At 45.0% G+C, this 21,002-nt stretch overlaps 1 protein-coding gene and 1 long non-coding RNA gene across 2 annotated transcripts in view; one reads left to right on the forward strand and one right to left on the reverse strand.

Annotated features, from left to right (window-relative positions):
* Positions 1 to 7,530, forward strand: part of SEMA3G (semaphorin 3G) — a 90,169-nt gene extending 82,639 nt beyond the window's left edge. Inside the window, exon 16 of the mRNA XM_028718742.2 lies at positions 7,468 to 7,530. Coding sequence (XP_028574575.2) covers positions 7,468 to 7,500 — 33 coding nt within the window. The 3' untranslated portion in view covers positions 7,501 to 7,530. The remainder of the gene's footprint in view (positions 1 to 7,467) is intronic.
* Positions 7,531 to 13,627: 6,097 nt separating this feature from the next.
* On the reverse strand, positions 13,628 to 20,810 carry LOC144326993 (uncharacterized). Its single transcript, XR_013391950.1, has 2 exons — positions 20,384 to 20,810; positions 13,628 to 14,656 (listed from the first exon to the last, which is right to left on the reverse strand). It is a non-coding gene; the product is annotated as an uncharacterized LOC144326993 (long non-coding RNA).
* Between the last annotated feature and the right edge of the window lie 192 nt (positions 20,811 to 21,002).

Consider the following 21,002-nt stretch of genomic DNA (forward strand, 5'->3'; position numbering starts at 1 on the left):
TGTCAGGACAAGAGGAAAGGCCTGTTTTCTAAGCCTGGTTTAGGGATAAATATTAGGGTCAAATAGTCCTTTCACTCCATATGACCCATTCAGAGCAGTGTGGAAATGGCATGCAGTGCAGTGTATCTGCTGGGATCCTAATTAAATGGAGGGAAGTGGTTCATCTTTGGAAATACAGCATTTGGTCTCAGGAGGAGGTGCGGTTCACTGAGGACAAGTACGGACCCTGTGAATGCCACAGGAGGGGGGGTGTCAACAAACTAGTTCTAAGTGCATACAAAGCAGGGTGGGCTATTGGTTGGAGTAAACAAAACAACACTGGCAGCTGTCTCTCCATGGCCGAGGGTCTACTCTGGGTAAAAATTGAATACAACCTGGTGGTGTGAAAAGTGACTGGGGATAGTAACTTTAACAAATGCATCTTGCTTTCTGCAAGCACAGGGATTGCCACTTTAAACACACCTTTCCTGTGTCTGAGGATTAATAATATGTATGAAGTTGGAACTTTTGCAGGCCAACTTTTGGGTTTATATTTGATTTGCTGCTGCTGTGACTCTTGTGAGGTAGCTGTCAGCGGAGGGAGATAATAATGCACTACTTTTCAGTCATTATTAGTAATAAGAGTGTATTGGACTATATGTGCTTCATATTTTGGCTTCCAAACTGTTCTGGACAATTTAACAATTTCCATTACCCCTTCATATGAGATCTGTCCATTTATTCACCCGTCCATTCATGATTGCTGTAGTTACTAACAATTACACACTCAAGTGGATGGTTTAATAATATTTTGCCTCACTTTTAATGTGAATGGGACCCTGTGTCTTGCACAACTATGGATTTGTTGTGAGACGTTAGGCAAAAAACAATTCCCCCCACCTTTTTGCCTCAGAGCAATTTAAGGCAAATTATCTTTTGATTGGAGCATATTGAGGGGATATGGAAAGCTAAACTATTAAGCATGTAAAGATTCCCAAGACACTAAAGTGACTTATAGACAATACTATTATTATGGAGGTTGGGGTTGGGGGGGAGATTGGAGTTTTTAAGCCTTGTGTGTGGAGCATATACTTGACATCTGATACATCCTCTGTCAAGAAAACTCTCTCAGAAAGCAGACAGCCTTTATGATCTTTGCCTTCTCCAGCTACAGTCCCATGAGCTAATGTGCCAGCAGGTCTTTGAAGCCGGGTGTGTGAAGGGAGAAGACAGGCAGACGATGAACTTCTTTCCTGCATCTGCTGGAATATAATTACATGGAGTTTATTTTTGCAAAAGGCCTACAAAGTGGAAAGTGAGCATGACATGAGGTAAAATAACAAATAGTGGGAGATCGCAGAGAGTGGATTTCACAGCCTGTGGATGAACATGATTTAGACCTTTCCTGTGCACTAGACTCGGGTCTCCCCATCTGCCTTGACTTCTCAAACTTGTGTGCGGTCATTCACCTCAGTGAACAAAGCAGGATAAAATCCCATCATTCAGATGCTTCACACAAGAGTACTGAATCCTACCACACCTTTTTGCCAGACTAAATTATTGCTCAGTGCTTCTAAGTGTTAAAGGGCACCAAGTTTTTCCAGAAACCTAATCCTGAGCTATTTGGTGTCAAATTCTATTGATTTCACTGGAATGTCTAAGTGGGTACATTTAGGATCTGCTGCCTGAAGCTTGCTTTCCCCCAAAGTAAGCCCCATTAAACTTAGTGAGACTTCCGGGGAAACGGGCTTAGGGCCAGGTTGCCAGAAATAGCTTCTTTTTACTCCACTATGTGTTATTAGATGCACCATCTTTTCAGATAATAGATTTCCAGGCTGAGCTCCCATCAAATTTTAAAACCCACTGAGATAAATTACAGTTAATATACCATATAAAGCCACCACCAAAGGATTAAGAGCAGCAGTAACAAGGATTTAAAACCAGCCGCTAAGATCAGCTTAGATATCAGAAACTGGCTGAGAGGTCGAAGTGAATAACAAGAAGATCCTTGTGCCATAAAGGCATTCGATTTGGTGCCAGGCAAGCATCCTGGAGGAGGGCAGTCTGCATGGCCATTCTCAGGGTAGTCACACGTTCCCCACCTCTGATGTAGACAACACGAGCTAGATAGACCAAAGATCTGAATCAATAGAAGGCAAGTTCCTTGAGGGCTACCCTGAATGATAGGATTACTCTCTGTTCACATTAAACACTCCAATATCAGCTTCTTTTTCTTTGTAAGTTGGAAGGCAATTGCCAGAAGCCAGGTTGCGGTTAGAATGAATCTGTGTTTAATATTCAATTAGCACTAGCAAAACCACAAAGACGGGAAAATGTCATTAGGAAATTCCTTAACAGGGACCTGGTGGAGACAGGAAGAGATGCTGGAACCCTTTCAGACATGGATTCCAAGAGGGTGGAATGATTTTCATCATTCATCTCCGTTTCCTTTTCCTCACTCAATATTTCAACTCATTTTGTGGGTCTCATTGTCTCTACTTTCAAGGGCTCTTCCAGGTGGAAGATTTTTCACATGCTAGCTCCTGGAAGTCATACATGATTAAGTGCACTGAACAAGAATAGTCCAAAAAGGAGTTGGCATCTAGCAAGATAAGTGGGGTAGAGCAGGGATGCCCACCACTGAACCCTGATCTCTCGTAGGCCACCCATCTGGCTGCTGGATTTTATTTTACAAAGAAAACTGGACTAGATGGATCTTTGTTTTAACTGGATAAATATTCAGCATATTCAGTAACATGCGCCTCAGATTGCTTATACCTTAAGAGGGACATTAGCATCCTTGCTTTGTACATTTAAGCACATCACTGAATCCTGAGGGGTGGCGAGGATGATGATACTGAAGTCATTCATGAGCCAACTCTTGTGATGAAGATGCAATAGTAGGGCATGTGCAGTATTTCTCTGTAGGATTCAAAGCCTCCCTGAAAAACTGTGTTTGGTTTCAGTAGTCTACAGCCAATTATATTTGGGAAAGCTTTGGTCATATGTGGTGGAAATCCTCAGCATGTGGTGGAAATCCTCCTCTCCCTTTTGGTAAACAATACTCCCTGCCCCAGTACAGGTGGCAGAGAACAGAGTGGGCCGCATAGGGTCAGTGTTTGATTTACAAGGAGCTCAAAAGAGACCCAGGCCCCTTCACGTTTTGCGACAAGACTCTCTCGGCCACTATTCTTTGAAGGCGTTGGATGAAACCATGCTTTGACTAAAATTGGGAGCAGGGGGAGAGGGTCAGGAGGTGGGCCTGGCAGATTTTATTCCAAGGCCACTCACCTCTCAGACCCCCAGCTGACCTCTCTGTGAAGCTCAAAGAAGAGAGAAGAAGGGGGCCGCACCACAATTCAGTAGAGTGTTGCAAGTTGCTAATCCTCACACAACCACGAAGCTTGTAGGGTGACCTTAGATCAGTCACACACTCTCAGAATAATGGCTGTGAGGATAAATTGTGGAGGGACAATGAGCTCCTTGGGGTAGAAATACCTGTATGCACAGACATGACCTCTCAGCCTCATGTGTGATAGATTGGAGCAGAGATGTATAAGGGATTTCTGCGGTGCAGCCTGGAGAAGGAACCAAATCCTCCTGCAGCCGGCAGCATTTTTGGCTGGAAAAGGCAACTGTTTTTATGGGGACAGCATGATCTCACTTGCTCAGTAAACTCCCTCAGGCTGATAAGGATCTCGCTCCTTCCTGCAGCCGGTCAGGCCTCACACAATAGTGTGAACCACCAGTCCTGCTGGGAAGAGCATTGTTGCCGAATGTGAAACACAGACATACAAAAGCCACTGCCTGCCTTGGACTAAGTAAGACCAGGGGGGTGTTTATAGACCTTAGCACTTCCGAGTGGGCGTTCTTTAACATACCAAGACAAAGGATGGCACAATAAGAAATTGTTCCATGTTTACTGGTGTCTGTTCCCTTCAGGATGTGAGGATCTCATTAAAAGCATCAAACAATCCCACACATTTGGCTGCTGTGCTGGAAGAGAGGGATGCTGCCTCAGTTATCAGCCATCCTTTCATGTGTGCAGGCAAGAGGGAGGAAATGACAGCTGTTCAGAGATACACAACTTGGAATGGAGGCTCCCATTCAATTATCTCCATGATGGAGATAAACAGGAGGGTTTTTTGTTTTGTTTTTTTGTACTACGCAGACCCACATTTTCAAAATGTATGTGGCTGTTGCTGTTGTTAGTCATACTTGGAGTAGAGAATTAATTCATTTCAGTGGGTCTATTCTGAGTATAATTTAGTAGAATATAACCCACACAATGAAGAAGGGAGGTTCCATGATAAAGCAGGTTATCTAGGGAATTAGAAAAGACAAAAAATAATAATGAATGAGCAAATGGCATTCAGTAAATCTAGTTATATAGTCTTCATGCAGGGAGGTTGGTTTAAAAACAGGTGAATCTCCTTTACAATTCTAGGATGAAATGTGCATCAAATGAGCTGGGTGTTTTGTTTTGTTTTGTTTTGTTTTGTTTTTGCTACCTACTCCCCTCCCCCCTTTTTAAAGAGGTAAAGGTAAAGGGACCCCTGACCATTAGGTCCAGTCGTGGCCGACTCTGGGGTTGTGGCGCTCATCTCGCTTTATTGGCTGAGGGAGCCGGCATACAGTATCCGGGTCATGTGGCCAGCATGACTAAGCCGCTTCTGGAGAACCAGAGCAGTGCACGGAAACACTGTTTACCTTCCTGCCAGAGCGGTACCTATTTATCTACTTGCACTTTGACGTGCTTTCGAACTGCTAGGTTGGCCGGAGCAGGGACCGAGCAACAGGAGCTCACCCCATCATGGGGATTCGAACCGCCGACCTTCTGATCGGCAAGTCCTAGGCTCTGTGGTTTAACCCACAGCGCCACCCGCGTCCCTTTTAAAGAAGTAAATCAATGCTAATACAGGAAATATTGTGTATTTTTAAAGAGAAAGCAAATTAACTCAGTAGAGCATGCGACTCTTAATTTCTGGGTCGTGGGTTCAAGCCCCATATTGGGCAAAAGATTCCTGTCTTGCAGGGGGTTGGACCAAATGACCCTTGTGGTCCCTTCCAACTCTATGATTCTGACACACTTATGAAAAGAGCTCTCTCTAGGGACTAGGAAAAGTGGAAAACTGACTTTGGAATCCATCAACACTTTTGAAATTTCAGCTGCAAATGAAGATCGTCAAACTCTGCTGGCTCCAGAATCTATGGATCCTTGGATAGGCTTCCTCCTCCAGTCTGCTCCTCTGGGAGATTTCTCAGCCCTTCAACTATGTGTCAGATTAATGTAGGCTGCATTCAACAGCATAAAGTTTTTCTTTAATGAGGCCCGGGTCAGGATGGAACCGTATTGCAGTGCCCAAATGGAATGAGAAACGGCTGCATCAGACACATCGTTCCAACCTACTGAAATCAACAGACTGCACAGACCAGAGGGACGATTCATTTCTGGTCTTAGAGCTCAGAGGCACCATTTTGCTTGGTACAAATACACCTGTTACACAGTTTTCACTTACTTGTTAACATTTGTACTCTGTCGTTTCCTCCAAAGAGCTCAGCGCTGTATTTCAACTTCAGAACACAACTCTGAGATGGAAAGACTTACGCAAGGCTACGTGGTGAACTTCGTGGCAGTTTGAACCCGGGTTTACCACATACTAACCCAGCACTCTATCCGCTGTGCCACACTGGTGCCAACGCTGGGGAAGGAGCTCCACGATCTGATGAGCAGATAGGTACAAAAACAGATAAATATAATTTTGTGACTCTATGCAGAGGTAAGGTAAGGGCCAGAGCTCAGTGGTAGAGCCCATGATTTTTGTGCTCTAAAGTTTAATAGCTGGCATCTGAAAGACCAGGGAGCAGATGCTGTGAAAGGCCTCCACACAAGACTTCAGAGAGCCATTGCCAGTGAGAGTAGACAGTAATGGGCTGAATGAGCTGTGGAACATAAGAGCCCTGCTGGATTAGCCCAAGACCCTTCTAGTTCAACTGCCTGCTTTGCTAGTGGTCAACCAGATGCCTATGGAAGCCTTCCAGGAGCGCAACAGTGCTCTTTTCAGCAGTCTCCTCTTCTCCTAATATCACAGTCTTCCCCCAGGCTGCCCTCCTGAGTCCATGTTCCCATAATAAGAACCGCACAAAAGAAGTGGGGCATTTGAAGCTGGCAGTTGCTGCCAAGATGGAACATGTAAACAGTGCCCAAGCATTCAGCAGAAAATGGAGCAAACAGTTTACAAGAGAAAGATAAATGCCCTAGGAAGTACGTGGCCGCTTAATGACAACTGCAATTACCTAGAATAAACTGCGGCATTCTTAATTTTAAGGGTCCTGATCCATCTTCCCTTTGAAGTCAATACCAGCCTCCCTACTCAATCTGCAATGAGAGGCTAAAGTGTGCCTTTTGTCAACACAATAAAATCCTTTGCCAGGAATTATTTCCATGGGGTAAAGAGCTAATGCAGCCAAGCAACTTGGTGGAATCTCACAGCTGATTAGAGTGGGCAAATACAGTGAAAATGCCACCAAGACACTTGCTTGCATTCTGTTTAATTAAATGGAGTTAAGCTAATGTTTACCGTGGGAAAAGGCACAAGGGAAAACACGATGTGTTTCTTTCTTCTTTAAAAAAAAAACCATTTTAGTTGCTTCTTTACAAAACGTCCAAAATGATACATAAAAATTAGAACAGTCCTCTTTGAAAAAGATAGCATAAGCAACATGGTAAACCAGCAGAAGCAAAATCCAATTAAAAATAAGCTCAGGCTGCCAATGTTTTGTTTTGTTTTTTAAAAGCAGACTTCCCAGAGGGAGATTCCTGAGTCTGATGGGGTTGGTTGTGCTTCTTGGGGGATGAAATTCTTCAGGGTGGGTGACAAGCCCCCATGAAAGCCCTCCCCATGGTGCCCTCATAGTTCTAATCTTGGTGAATAAGGGAATGCAGAGTGCAGCCTCTCTCATGAACCTAATGTGCATCTGATGGCACAGATGTAGAATGACTGCCCCCAAACCAGCCATCTCAGGCCCTATGAGCAGCAGGGAAGGCCCTGTTGGTGGTTCTGCCTCTGGCAGTTGTCTGACTGGCATTGATCTGTGAAAGTGAAGCCAGCAGGGGTGCAACTACTATTAAACACAATATAAAACTAAAAGAATATAATCCAGAATAAAAGTGTAAAACCACACAAAGCAACAGCAAGCAGGGAGTCTCATCTCCCATCCCGCCAAAATGGTAAGGAAAGTGTGGGAAAGTGTCATGGGCCAGGAGTTAGCTTTGCCTGCTGAACAGCAGCCTGAAGGGGGAGAAGGCAGATTGACTCCACCTGCAGCTGATCAGCCTTCAAGGACTCAGAGATGAAGGCGCTGATGAGAACTATCTGGCTTCAGCCTTCTTAAGCAGAGCTTCCAGCAGCAGTCAGATGCTGGTAACAATGCTTGTAGTTCCTGGCCTTACCTTGTTTCCTTCTTGTCTTCACCCTTGACCCCAAGATCATCAGATTCTCTGACCCCTGGACCATCTGACCACATGGATTGCTGTTCGCCAACCATAGGCGCTGACTCCATGGGGCCTGAGGGGGCCCGAGCCCCCTCAAAAATTCGTTTGGGGGGGCAGAGCCCCCCCAATAATCTCGGCGCCCCTCCAGCAGAGCGCCGCCGCCGCGCTGGCTCTGCCTGTCGACGCTTGGCGCGTCCGCGGCTTTTATAGGGCGCCCGGCGCGCACCAGCTCGATAACGGGCACTGGCGCGGCGGGGGGCGCCGGGCCGGGGGAGGGGGGCGGCCGGCCTGTCTCCTTGGCAACCCCATTGAGCAGCGCCAGCTCCCCCGGGAGGGCCATCCCCCCTGCGCCGCCGATCGCCAACACCGCCGACGCTGTGGCTGCCCGAGCCCGAGCCGAAGCCCGAGCCTGAGCCCGTCAGTCAGTCAGTCAGGAAGGAGAAATGGGGAGGGAGACGAGGGAGGAAAATTGCGCGCAGGGTGAAGAAAGGAGAAGGGCGAACGAGACCAGCTTCCAACCCAAAAAAGGGCTGGAAGACTGGGAGGATGAAGGATCGGGAAAGAAAGCGACGCCTTCCCTGCCCGCGACGTCGCCCGCTTGTCATTGGCAGCGCAGCGGGCGCCCAGAGGGGCTGGGCACCGGCGCAGGGCCGCTCCGCAGCCGTGGAGGACAGCTGCGCGGCTAGCAAGGTGCGCCGCGTAGAGCGCGGCCCTTGTGTGGCCCGGTGGCCAGGCAAGCTCGGGCGGGGACCCCCATGCGAATCTAAGACGGGAGAAGAGGGCAGAGCAAAGGGGGTCCCTTCCCCAACCTCCGGCTCTGAGACTTCCCTGCACCCCAGAAAAGCGAAAGGATTTTCCCTTTTTTATATATAAATATTTTATTAAGTTTTCAAATACAAAGTTAGAAACATACACTGAAGAAAAAAGTAAAAGAACAAGGGGGAAAAAAAGAAAAAGAAGAAAAGAAAACCAACCATTCAACACATTTTTTATATAACTAACTGGACTTCCTCGCATCTCCCTTACCCTGCATTCTTTATAATAAAGATATCAGCAAATTATTACCTTGTTTCGTACCTTATTTTGTACTTTTCAAATACTATACCTCTAAATTTAACATACTTTTCATCAGTTACTTATATCATAAATTAAACATAGTATTACCTTAGATTTTGACCTTTTCTTACTTAAAATATAATTTCCTGTTTCCCAAATCTAATTGCTGAAGCTATAGTTTCCGAATCGTGTAAATTTTTAACATTCATACAACTTATATTGTTTTTGTAAATAGTCCTTAATTTTTTTCCAGTCCTCTTCCGTTGTTTCTTCTCCCAAATCTCGGATTCTGCCAGTCATTTCAGCCAGTTCCATGTAGTCCATCAATTGCGTCTGCCACTCTTCCAGTGTGGGCAAATCTTGTGTCTTCCAATATTTTGCGATAAGTATTCTTGCTGCTGTAGTTGCATACATAAATAAAGTTCTATCCTTCTTTAACACTTTCTGGCCAACAATGCCCAAGAGGAAGGCCTCTGGTTTCTTGGGAAAGGTATACTTAAATACCCTTTTTAACTCATTATAGATCATTTCCCAGAAGGCCTTCACTTTTGGACAAGTCCACCAGAGGTGAAAGAATGTCCCTTCAGCCTCCTTACATTTCCAACATTTATTATCAGACAGGTGATATATTTTTGCAAGCTTGACTGTGGTCATGTACCACCTATAAATCATTTTCATAATATTTTCCTTCAAGGCATTACATGCCGTGAATTTCATTCCGGTGGTCCATAACCTTTCCCAGTCCTCAAACATGATGTTATACCCAATATCCTGAGCCCATTTTATCATGGCTGATTTGACTGTCTCATCCTGAGTGATTTTCTCTTCAACCTGCCCTCCATCCTCTTGCGGAAAACTCTTTGCCTGCCCTGCCCGTATCTCGTTTTTGCTTTTTAATTCCACACACGCACCCTTCGGACTTCGTGGCAGTCGGGCGCACGGGTGCGTTTCCTAAGAGAGTGAGGACCCCCGCCTCCTCCCCACCTGCTCCCTCGCCAGCCAGCCAGCCGCGCTCCCTAGCCGGAGAGCCCCGGCCGTCCCCGTCGCGCAATCGGCTGGATCTCCCTTCAGCAGGCCGTGCTCACAACTCGGCCCAGGGACCCCCAGCAGCGGATCTCCGGCCCAGCTGAAGAATCCGGCAACAAGCCCCCTCCTCCCCAATCGCTCCGCCGAAATATGCTCCAAAACCCCCCAGATAGGCCGCCGGCCGCCAAGTCTCGTGGTGCCCTGAGCGAGGGTCTCTCCCCAACACCGCCACCTTGAACTGCGTTCTCCCGGCTACCCGAGCGAACCAGCTGCAGGACCCCGGTATGGGCCCCCCCAATATTTTTCATAAGTCGGCACCCCTGTCGCCAACCCTAGGACTGGACCTGACTCTGGATGCCGACTCTGCCTTCAGGCAAGTATGCCTCAGAGACTCTTCTGGTTGGCTGGCCTCCCACTCCACTGAGCTCTACACAATGTTGCTCAGCAATGAGACTACAACAAAAGGGTTAATTCCACGTGTCAGCATAAATGATTCCCCCCTCCCTGTGCAGCTGCAGGCACCTTGTAACTCTCTTATCTGAGTTGCTGGTCAAACGAGCATCTAGCACTAAAGGGCTCAGGTTATTGTATTAAATGCTGGGGAGTGTTGGACACTTGTGAAGACTGTTGGAGAAATCTCTGGAAACATGGAAGACTTTGAGAAAACCTCATCTGAGGGAAGTTGAACATCTTACAAGACTTCTGAACTTGGAGAACTCTGACAGTTGAGGGTCTTAGTACTTGCCTAGTGGACTTTGGCACAGCAAGGACTTTGAAAGCAAAGAACCCTCTCTGGGCTCAGAGAGTAAAGACTTCTTGTAGCAACTGTTAGTAGTGTTAGTAGTGTGTGTGTGTGTGTGTGTGTGTGTGTGTATTGTGTATGTTTTGCCAAGTAAAAGCTAACTCTGCGGTGAGCTTAACCTCTTGACTGAACTTCTGTGGCACATACACAACACCCAACACTGGGCAAAGAGGTATGTCCTCACATGCCATGAAAACTATGTTATGATGAGACACACTTAACCGGGGGAAGTCATTCTGTAGGCGTAGAGCCAATCTAGACCCCTGCAATACAAATCTCATTGGATCATGGAACCACCAAAAGGGCCTCTTCTGCAGATCTGGGGCAGATTAGTCTGGGAAGAGGCATTCTGTTCAATAGCTGTCATAACCTGCCTATACAAGTACAAATCTATATACTACTACAGCTCAGGAATTCTGACACAAATGTCCACAACTGGTCACCATCAGAGCTGCACAAAAACCTAGTCTGAGGCAATCAGATAAAACTAATATATTCTAAATGAGGAATTTTGAGGCTAAGACAACTGATTAGCACAAAGTCAACTACGATAGAGGTTTTTGTTTTGCCATTTTACTTGCTATTGTTAATCTATCATCAGTAAGAAATCCTTGCTGATATACTACAAATTACCTTGAGATGTACCAGTCAATTCCTTCTTCATTCTCTATGCAGGCTCCCCTGTCCCCCTCCTTTTTTTGTCTGTCAAGTTTTTCTCTTTAAATGTTTTATTGTTAGCATTGGTCCAGCCCCGTCATCATGGAGTCAAGATGAGTCAGATAAATAAAAAAAGCTTTTAAATCACACAATGCATGTGTAGATCATATTTTTGAAACTTTCGTGGTCAGATGGAATTCTCTGTAAGCTGCTTTTATGGTTATAATCAATCAAATTATTAATAGTAAAAGAATAGCAACTTGGGAATAGTTAGATGCATGTCTCAGACATAGGGCTGTCGGTCCAGCTTCTGTGAGGTTTGCCAAACACATGTTTGAGATGCATGGCTGACAATTCCCCAGTTTCCAGAGGCGAACATCTTCTGGTAGGGAAATGAAGTGCGGCAGAACCCAGCATATATGGGGAAAGAAGGGAGCTAAAGAATGCAAGATTTATTAATATTTATCATCTGTCCTGTGTTAAAGAACTGTTGCTTATTCTAGAACACTCTGGATTGTATAATATAAAAAACCCTGTTAAACCCAAAAAAGTTCTATAGTCAGATTTTTTTATTGCACTTTTGGATTCAGTGATTTTTGTTTGGTCAGCACGTGAAACTTTTCTTGGAAGACGAGGGCAGTATGGACTGAAGACTGGGCCTGCTTTCAGAGTTGCTACAAGATTTGAAGCAGCATTAGGCCGAGTAAGGTGGCCACCTCAAGAACAGACAGCTGGGGCAGAGCAACAGCAGATCACACAGCCTACCCTGCACCCCTAAACAAGGGGCAGCTAACCTGTGGTCCTCCAGATGTTGGTTGACTACAACTCCCTTCATCCCTGATCATTGACCAGTGGGAATCCAACAACTTATGGAGGGCTCGGCTATCATTGCCCTAAGGCAGGCACCCCCAAACTTGGCCCTCCAGCTGTTTTGGGACTACAATTCCCATCATCCCTGACCACTGGTCCTGTTAGCTAGGGATGATGGGAGTTGTAGTCCCAAAACAGCTGGAGGACCAAGTTTGGCCATCACTGCCTAAGGTATTCTGCTACCCCCAGGCGTGGTAGAGGATGTTGCTCCATCACCAGCATTGCATCACGATTAAGCTGCTTATCTAGTCAGAGCACACGACTTTCCCCAAAGAATCCTGGGAGCTGTGCTTTGTTCACCACAGCACTACAACTCTCAGCACCGTTAACAAATTACAATTCCCAGATTTTTGAGGGAGAGCCATCTGCTTTAAATATATGGTACGTACACAAGGTGGTGTGTATGCCCGTGGTTCCCAAAGTGGGGCACAATTTTATTTTTAAGGGGGGCAATTTGAGAATGAGTTATTAATAGTGAATGGCCTTTTAGGCTTCCTCCACATGAACAGGAGTTCACTTTTTGAATAATAAGAATTGTATGTCACAGGGGGGTGGGCATCAGGATTTTAGAGATACTTAGGTGGGCCATGGCCAAAAAAAGGTTGGGAACCACTGGTGTATGTGGAAGCAGAGAGGGACACTGGAAACCACAAGAGGGAAGAGCGCTCTTGTGCTTGAGGGTTTCCCACAGAAATCTGGTTGGCCACTGTGAAAACAGGAACTTGGATTAGATGGCTTACAGTCTGGTGTTTTTATGTGGCTTACAGTCCAAAAGAGAAATGCAAGTAAACTCAGCATGTGCTCATTTGAAATAGGCGCGTATATTCTGGAAGAAGCTTCTGGAACAAGAAGTTGTACAGTTGCCAGCTTCAGGAAACAGGGTTGTCATTTTTTCAACTGTCCACTGTCAGCAAGCCAGGCCACGCTCCCTCCTGGTCAATTGGCAACCCCTTCTATTGAAAACACAAAGTATGGTACTGTTTTGATGAGCTATCCCCGGGAGGAAGCGGGGAGGCTTGTCTCTTCCAACTGTGCAAGATATTTGGCCACTAAGAATGCCTATGGATGATCTAAAGCTGGCCCCTTCCAGGCCATAGGAGCAGAATGGGGAGTGGGCAGCCCTTCCCATAAGCTAAATAAACATATATTTAATTATGGTGACAGCTCCTGTCCTAATCTGCCCCCTTCAGTTGCTGAACTAAGATTTGAATTGGACAGCAATTGCAGCAATTGGTGTGTGGAGAAAGGAGCGAAGTTCCTGCAGTGCAGAAAATAATTGTTCAAAGGATTTTCAGCATGACACTCTGGGTTGATCTAATGGTCCACCTAGTGGTCTGCTCTGGTTGCAGCAGAGAATGTCATTCTCAAAGGAAATGATCGGCCTTTGCCCTGCTTCCTCAAGCTCAAATTCAGGAGTCAGTGGAAGGGATGATCCTTAGCCAAGACACTGTGAGGCACTATCTCGCACCTCTGCATCAAGGAGGAGTTTCCTGGCTTGTTTCCCTGTGAGATGGAGGAATTTATGTAACCTCTTCCAGGTGGATCCTCAGCACATGTAGAACTATATAAAACTGTAGGTATTCATTAAGTCCAGTATACTGTCTTGGAAAGCATCCTGTTCTATAAGCTGAAGTGTGCAAAACAAAATAGTAGAGAATGCCTCCATTCTCTGCAGATCTTGACACGCTCCATTTTGGGACACTGATACATTCTCAAGATGCGTATACCCTGAAAACATCTGGTGCATAAAATCATTTTATTTAATTTCTTTTAATAATTTTTTTATTAGTTTTCAATTACAATCCAATCATAGCCTCATTATAACAATACCAATTTATAATACAATTAATACTGATCGTTCAAATACTGAATTATATAATTTAGATAAAGTGGCCCCCCGCATACCAGATTTGACGATTTTCTTTATTTCTATGTTCCAAAATCTTACTAATTTCAATTACCTTCTGGTCATAGCAATAAACCCTCATACAACAACTGCAATATTAATAACTTCTATTCGTGTTGGCACATTAAATGATTTATAAAATTACAAGTGAGGAACTCAGATTATATCCTTGTTCTTCCTGTGTGTGGCAATTATTTTGTCCGTTGTGTTTCTTCCTGTCCTTGTAAGATGTTATATCTTTCTTTCCCCTGGTTGTTGCTGTTATCCATCATGCCTTGGGTGGAGATGATATCCCATTGTTGTTCCAGAAATTTCTCCGTTGCTCCATCCCATGCTTTGTTGTTTTGCAACTTTAACAACAGCTGCAAAAGTCACTGTCTCAGTAAATACTATCTGTTGTCACAATTTTTCCTATCAGCCTGGGAAGAAGAGCTGTCTGTGGAACTGCAGATGACTCAACAAAGAACCCTATCAGTTCCTTGGCAGTTCACGGACTCCTTTCATCATCATCATCATCATCATCATCATCATATATTATTTGTACCCCGCCCATCTGGCTGGGTTTCCCCAGCCACTCTGGGCGGCTTCCACAGAAACCAAAAATACACTAAAATCACACATTAAAAACTTCCCTGAACAGGGCTGCCTTAAGATGTCTTCTGAATGTCAGGTAGTTGTTGATTGCTTTGACATCTGATGGGAGGACGTTCCACAGGGCGGACGCCACTACCGAAAAGGCCCTCTGCCTGGTTCCCTGTAGCTTTGCTTCTCGCAATGAGGGAACCGCCAGAAGGCCCTCGGCGCTGGACCTCAGTGTACGGGCAGAACGATGGGGGTGGAGACGCTCTTTCATCCTTCCTTCCAACTGCAGAAATATAAGCAATTATACTTCCAATTAAATTAAATCCCAAGTCCTCTTAGCGTAATTCAGTTCACTTTGTAAATAATAAAGGATGGGGAAGAGTCAGCTCCAAGTTTCCATCATAAACCTTTTGCAAAATAGAGCTTCCCTCCCTTTTTCCTTTCTTTACACACACAGTTCTGTTTGATGTTATATTCCATATTTATAATCCAGTTTCTTCCATCCTCGCTTGTACAAATGTATTTTGAACTAACATTCAGAATGGGACATCCCTATTTTCATTGGAGAAATCTTGGAGGGTATGAGATAGAAGTAGAATGATGGCATGAGAAGATGGTGTGCTACTCAGGGGAGAAAATGGAAGGAGAAAGACATCTAGTGAGGAAATAACTGAAAGTCTTCCTCTTTCTCTACAGACCTCCTTCAGTGTTAAGATCCGCAGAGGAAGCCCTCTTGGTTCTTTCACTGCCTTCAGAAGCTTGGGGGTAATGGTGGATAAGAAGAGGGCATTCTCTGTGGCAACCCATAAGTTGCGGCACTGCCTCCTCACAGAGGTGCATCCGGCATCTTCATTATATACTGTGGCTTCATTATGCACGGGAGCCAGTGTGATGTAGTGGTTAAGAGCAGTGGACTCGTAATCTGGTGAACCGGGTTCGCTTCCCCGCTCCTCCACATGCAGCTGCTGGGTGACCTTCAGCTAGTCACACTTCTTGAAGTCTCTCAGCCCCACTCACCTCACAGAGTGTTTGTTGTGGGGGAGGAAGGGAAAGGAGATTGTTAGCCACTTTGAGACTCCTTAAAGGTAAAGGTAAAGGGACCCCTGACCATTAGGTCCAGTCGTGACCGACTCTGGGGTTGCGGTGCTCATCTTGCTTTATTGGCTGAGGGAGCTGGTGTACAGCTTCCGGGTCATGTGGCCAGCATGACTAAGCCGCTTCTGGCGAACCAGAAAGCACACGGAAACACCGTTTACCTTCCCACCAGAGCGGTACCTATTTCTCTACTTGCACTTTGACGTGCTTTCGAACTGCTAGGTTGGCAGGAGCAGGGACCAAGCAACGGGAGCTCACCCCGTCGCGGGGATTCGAACCGCCGACCTTCTGATCGGCAAGTCCTAGGCTCTGTGGTTTAACCCACAGCGCCACCCGCATCCCTTGAGACTCCTTAGGGTAGTGATAAAGCAGGATATCAAATCCAAACTCCTCCTCCTCTTCTTTTGGCAGATGCTGAAGGAACACCTCTTTACTTGGGCTTTTAACACCTGAGGTATATAGATTTTTTAGGGCCTCCATTCTCCTGTCATAACACCAAACTTTTGCAGAAATGGAGCAATCTTGTGGATATGCCTGATCTCATCAAATAATCTTTGTACGCTGTATTCACCGTGTACTATGGTAGCTTTCATGTTGTTGTGCAACACATCCACGAACACATTACTTGTAAGAGCCTGATCACTTATGGCTTTTCAGGCAACCCAAATAACTCCTCTGGGATTTTCTTAAGCAGCTGCATCTTTGAGAAGACTTGGTTCAGCACGGCCCTGGCAGCTGTTGGCTCCAATGGGGATTCTGCTTGCTTGGCAAGAGAGACCCCTCACGTTGCCAGTGCCAAGACGTGATGATTAAGGCTGCGTTTTCTCCCCGTCTCATGCTATGCAACTGCTGATTTATTTCACAATGCTGTGTGTGTAATTCTTAGCACGCCGTCCAAATCGTTGCGCAAATAATATTTACTTGTGTGGGAACATGCGCTTGTGGCATCAGGAAGTTTTCACAGAAATCTGCAATGAATATCGGGGGTGGGAGTAGAAAGACAATTGTGATGTAACTGCAATCACAGTCTGCTGTCAAGACTCGATGACTCAATAGCAGATACAAGGCACCCTTAATATAAATGGATTGTCTGTGCTTAATGGTTACCAAATGTTCCTCGCTTAAATTTATTTATTGTTTATTTTATTTAAAGGGATACTTTTATTTGGAGATGCAGTCCTTTAGTTGAAATCAGAGATGTTGCTTGATGAGCAGTAACTATGTCATGGCAACTTATTTGCTATGCAGACTTCCCTGAGTTTACAAAGCTGGATGGATGACAATATGGAAACGCAGAATTGTACCTTATGCTGATCCTACTTAGTTTGATGCAACCCATAGGCTCCTGTCTGCCATAATTAACACTTCTCTCATCTCTGTGGAGTCCTGGCGAGACCTCAGCTCTGTGGAGTCCTGGCGAGATCCAGCATAGCCCTAGTGGCTAGAGCACTAGACCATTACCTGGGGAATTAGAGGTTCAGAACCCCTCTCAGGACTGAAACTCATTGGATGCTTGTGGGGCAGTCACCATCCCTCAGCCTAAGTTGCATCAAAGGATAGGGGGTGGGGAGAGTGTTCCATGTATGGTACCCTGTTGTTGGTGGACTTGGGCTTGACTTGCATATGTTGTGGAGAAGAAACCATTTGTCAGGTGCAGCTGCCATGGCACAAAAGTAACCACTATATGTAAGATAGTTGATTATGTGGTTATAAGAATATGGGAGGATCAGCATAAAGTATGTAGGTGCCCTTTTCACCAACCTATGCTCCCTGCAAATTCTGTTTATGATCCATCTCCTATGAAACTAATGTATGCAGCTCAGGTCACTTGAAAGTCAACTGGAGCTATTTGCTCTTCTCTTAGGATTTGTGGGATTCTAAAAATGCACAGATTTTCACATAAAGTGTGATAGATTGTTCCAGGCAGATGGACTGTATTAGTCACTAAGGGTATATACATACTAGTGGCTTAAAATGCAGCGAGATCATTTCCCCCCACTACAGTTCAAGTCACATTTGCATGTGCAGTACCCGTCAGGCAGGGGACAAAGGTGTCTTCACTTGATGCACATTACCTGCTTTATTTTCCTACACCTGCAGCTTCCCCAAACTCCTATTCAAGGAAGCTGACATCTATTCACACGCTGTCACCTGCCCATGAGCAACAGCTGTTTGACCTGTGCAAACCTCAGATCAATCATGGCTTGTTTTCAAATTGAATGGAAGCTGTCTTGAGGGGAAATGCATCAAACAGAAGTAAATCTCAAGAAACTATGGATTACATATAGATCGTAGCTAACTTCATGTGCACCCAGCTTTGAATACCAGTGGTGGGAGCACACTGAAGATGGAGTAAATGGTAATGTGAGGCTTTTGCTTTCTGCTAGGATTTTATAACTCCCCTTTCCATTTTTTAAAAAAGTAAATTCTTCCCTGGTATATGATTACAAAGGAACGGTTGCTACCTTTCCAGACGGATGGGCAGGTAACCATAAAATACACACCAAAGTAAAACAAAATAAAAACAGTTTAAGGGCTGAAAAAGGCCCTTGGTTATTTGACATATCTTTGGGGATACTGCCATCATGTGGCTTACTGATGCTCAGTTTCTTGCCATCTTTTTTCATCATCTTGGTGCTCTCCAGTTCAAAAATCTTCTTGGTTATCTTCCTGGATAAATGGGACAGAGGGTGGGGAAACAAATACAAATAAACTTGCACAATCTTTAGTATTACAGGACTGACTAAATATTTTAAATGGCCCATGAATTCTGCAGTCTGTGAGGGCCCTGATCCAGAGAAAGGGAGGGGGCTTTGTAGACCACACCCCTGCTTGATGCATGCAGGCAATCCTGCGCAAGAAATGGTCCCATCACTAGTTGTTGTTTTTTTTTAAAGGTAGCCTTTGAAAATCAAATTCTTTCCCATTGTCCGAGGATAAGAAAAAAAATATTACTGTATTCATGGATTCTTGAAAATAAAATAGTTTAATCTTGAGAAATCCCCCAGCCTCTCCTTGAAGCAAGAGTCCACCACCTCTCTAGGTAATTGGTTCAATTGTCAAACTGCTCTTTCCATCAAAAGTAATCTCGTGCCCCTTTAAGCTTAGTAGATCTGGCGTTTGAGGGCAGCAGAGAAGAAGTCTTTTGCCCTCTAGTTCTATAACGACAGCCATTCAGGTAGTGAGAAGAGTGCTATCATTATCATATACCCCACCTGTGCCTTCCCTTCTACAGGGTAAATATAATCAGTTACTTCAACCTTTCCTCATAGGATTTGTGTTCTGTATTGGTGACTGTCTTCATTGCTCCCCCCCCCCCCCCCATGAACCTATTCCTTTTTGTCTATATTCCAACGAGGACACATTACTCCAGTTGAGGCGTGACTTGGTTTGCGCACACTTCCATCAGTTTAATTCCGCCATCCTATGCACGCTTACAGGGACGCGGGTGGCGCTGTGGGTTAAACCACAGAGCCTAGGACTTGCCGATCAGAAGGTTGGCAGTTCGAATCCCCACGACGGGGTGAGCTCCTGTTCCTCGGTCCCTGCTCCTGCCAACCTAGCAGTTCAAATGCACGTCAAAGTGCAAGTAGATGAGTTATGAGAAATTAAAGTCCAAAGTACGAGACTGGTTGCATTACCTTCAGATAAATGAGATATTTAAACAGGACAGGAAAATAGGCTTCCAGATGGAGAGGTCAAAATTAGAAACAGAACTGTGAGAACCCAATACTAAGAATTTGTCAAGAATGTATAATTTGCTGTTGAAATGGAATACACAGGATGAAACGGTGAAATCAGCTATGATTAAATGGGCACAAGACATTGGTCATGACATTATGTTTGCTGACTGGGAACAGTTATGGACCACCGGTGTTAAGTTTACGGCATGTAATGCCTTAAGAGAAAACATAATGAAAATGATTTACAGGTGGTACATGACCCCAGTCAAGCTTGCAAAAATTTACCATTCGCCCAATAATAAATGCTGGAAATGTAATGAGACTGAAGGTACCTTTTATCACCTTTGGTGGACCTGCCCGAAGATTAAAGCCTTTTGGGAAATGATCTATAATGAAATTAAGAAAGTCCTTAAGTGGACTTTTTCTAAGAAACCTGAGGCTTTTCTCCTGGGCATGGTTGGCCAATTGGTGCCAAGGAAGGATAGGACGTTTTTCATGTATGCCACTACAGCAGCAAGAATTCTTCTGGCAAAGTATTGGAAGACACAAGAACTACCCACTCTGGAAGAATGGCAGACGAAGGTGATTGACTATATGGGACTGGCAGAGATGACCGGCAGAATCCGTGACCAGGGGAAAGAGACAGTGGAAGAAGACTGGAAGAAATTTAAAATATATCTTAAAAATTGCTGTAAAATTGAGGAGTGTTAAGATGTTAAGGAACTAAGAAATAGAGAATTGCAGCTGTAATCAATAAGTTAAAGAAAAAAAGAATTTAATGAAAGTGAATTAAATAATTAGTTAATTGGAGGAGTTGCTGAAGAAATGTAAAACAAGGATGCAGAAAAGGGGAGGTATGGGGAAGTCCGGGAAGTAAGGTGTATGAAAATAAGATTATGAAATTATACATGTTTATATGTTTGTATGTTTTTGTTTTGTGTATTGTTTGTTTTTATTATGTGTTTGGAAAATTAATAAAAATTTATTTAAAAAACAAAAACAAAGTGCAAGTAGATGAATAGGTACTGCTCCGGCGGGAAGGTAAATAGCGAGCGTTTCCGTGCGCTGCTCTGGTTCTCCAGAAGCGGCTTAGTCATGCTGGCCACATCTCGGCCAATAAAGCAAGATGAGGGGTCCCTTTACCTTTATGCAAGCTTACACAGGTTGGGGTTTCCTTCTTGGCACGTCTCTTTAGGTGCACAATCAAAGGCTGCAACCTCAACCCCCATTACCTGGGCGCAATTCCTACTGGGTGCAGAGCTCCAGAATAGCTATGGCGAGGATTAGTAGTCTCAAATCTCTACTAATTGGAGTCTTGCTTCTGGCTAGGCATGCAGAGGACTTCCGCCGCAAGCTCAACGGATTCCCCGTTTAAGGTTGCGACTGCTAGGGAGAAATTGCAGACATAGAAATATGCAAAGTGGTGGCAAGCTGGTTCCCAGAGTCGTATCCTCACCCGCTTCAGAACAGCTTAAAGTTTATTTATTATCTATTGCTAGATCTCACTCTTCGCCCGAAGATCACAGCACAGGGCAACTTCACAACATAGAAATACAAAACGAGAACACAAAATATATAATAAAACAAAATCAAACCAGTAGCGACGGTCCTCCCCCCGCCTCCCTCCCGCTCAACTATTTATGTACTGTAACCGAATTCGCCAGCACATCTGCAGGCTCAAAGCTCTTTAAAACTCCGCCCAAACCGGAAACCCCCCGCCCTTTCCGCCCGGGACTTTTCTTACAGCGTCGCGACTTATCTTTCGCCGCGCTCCATTTCCCTCTTCCTACGTCGGGGCGGGCGCTGTGCGTCTCGAGTCGCGCCGAGATGACGTGTTCAAGAGGCGGCGCC

This window comes from Podarcis muralis, chromosome 2 (assembly GCF_964188315.1).
Source record: "Podarcis muralis chromosome 2, rPodMur119.hap1.1, whole genome shotgun sequence".
Lineage (NCBI taxonomy): Eukaryota > Metazoa > Chordata > Lepidosauria > Squamata > Lacertidae > Podarcis > Podarcis muralis.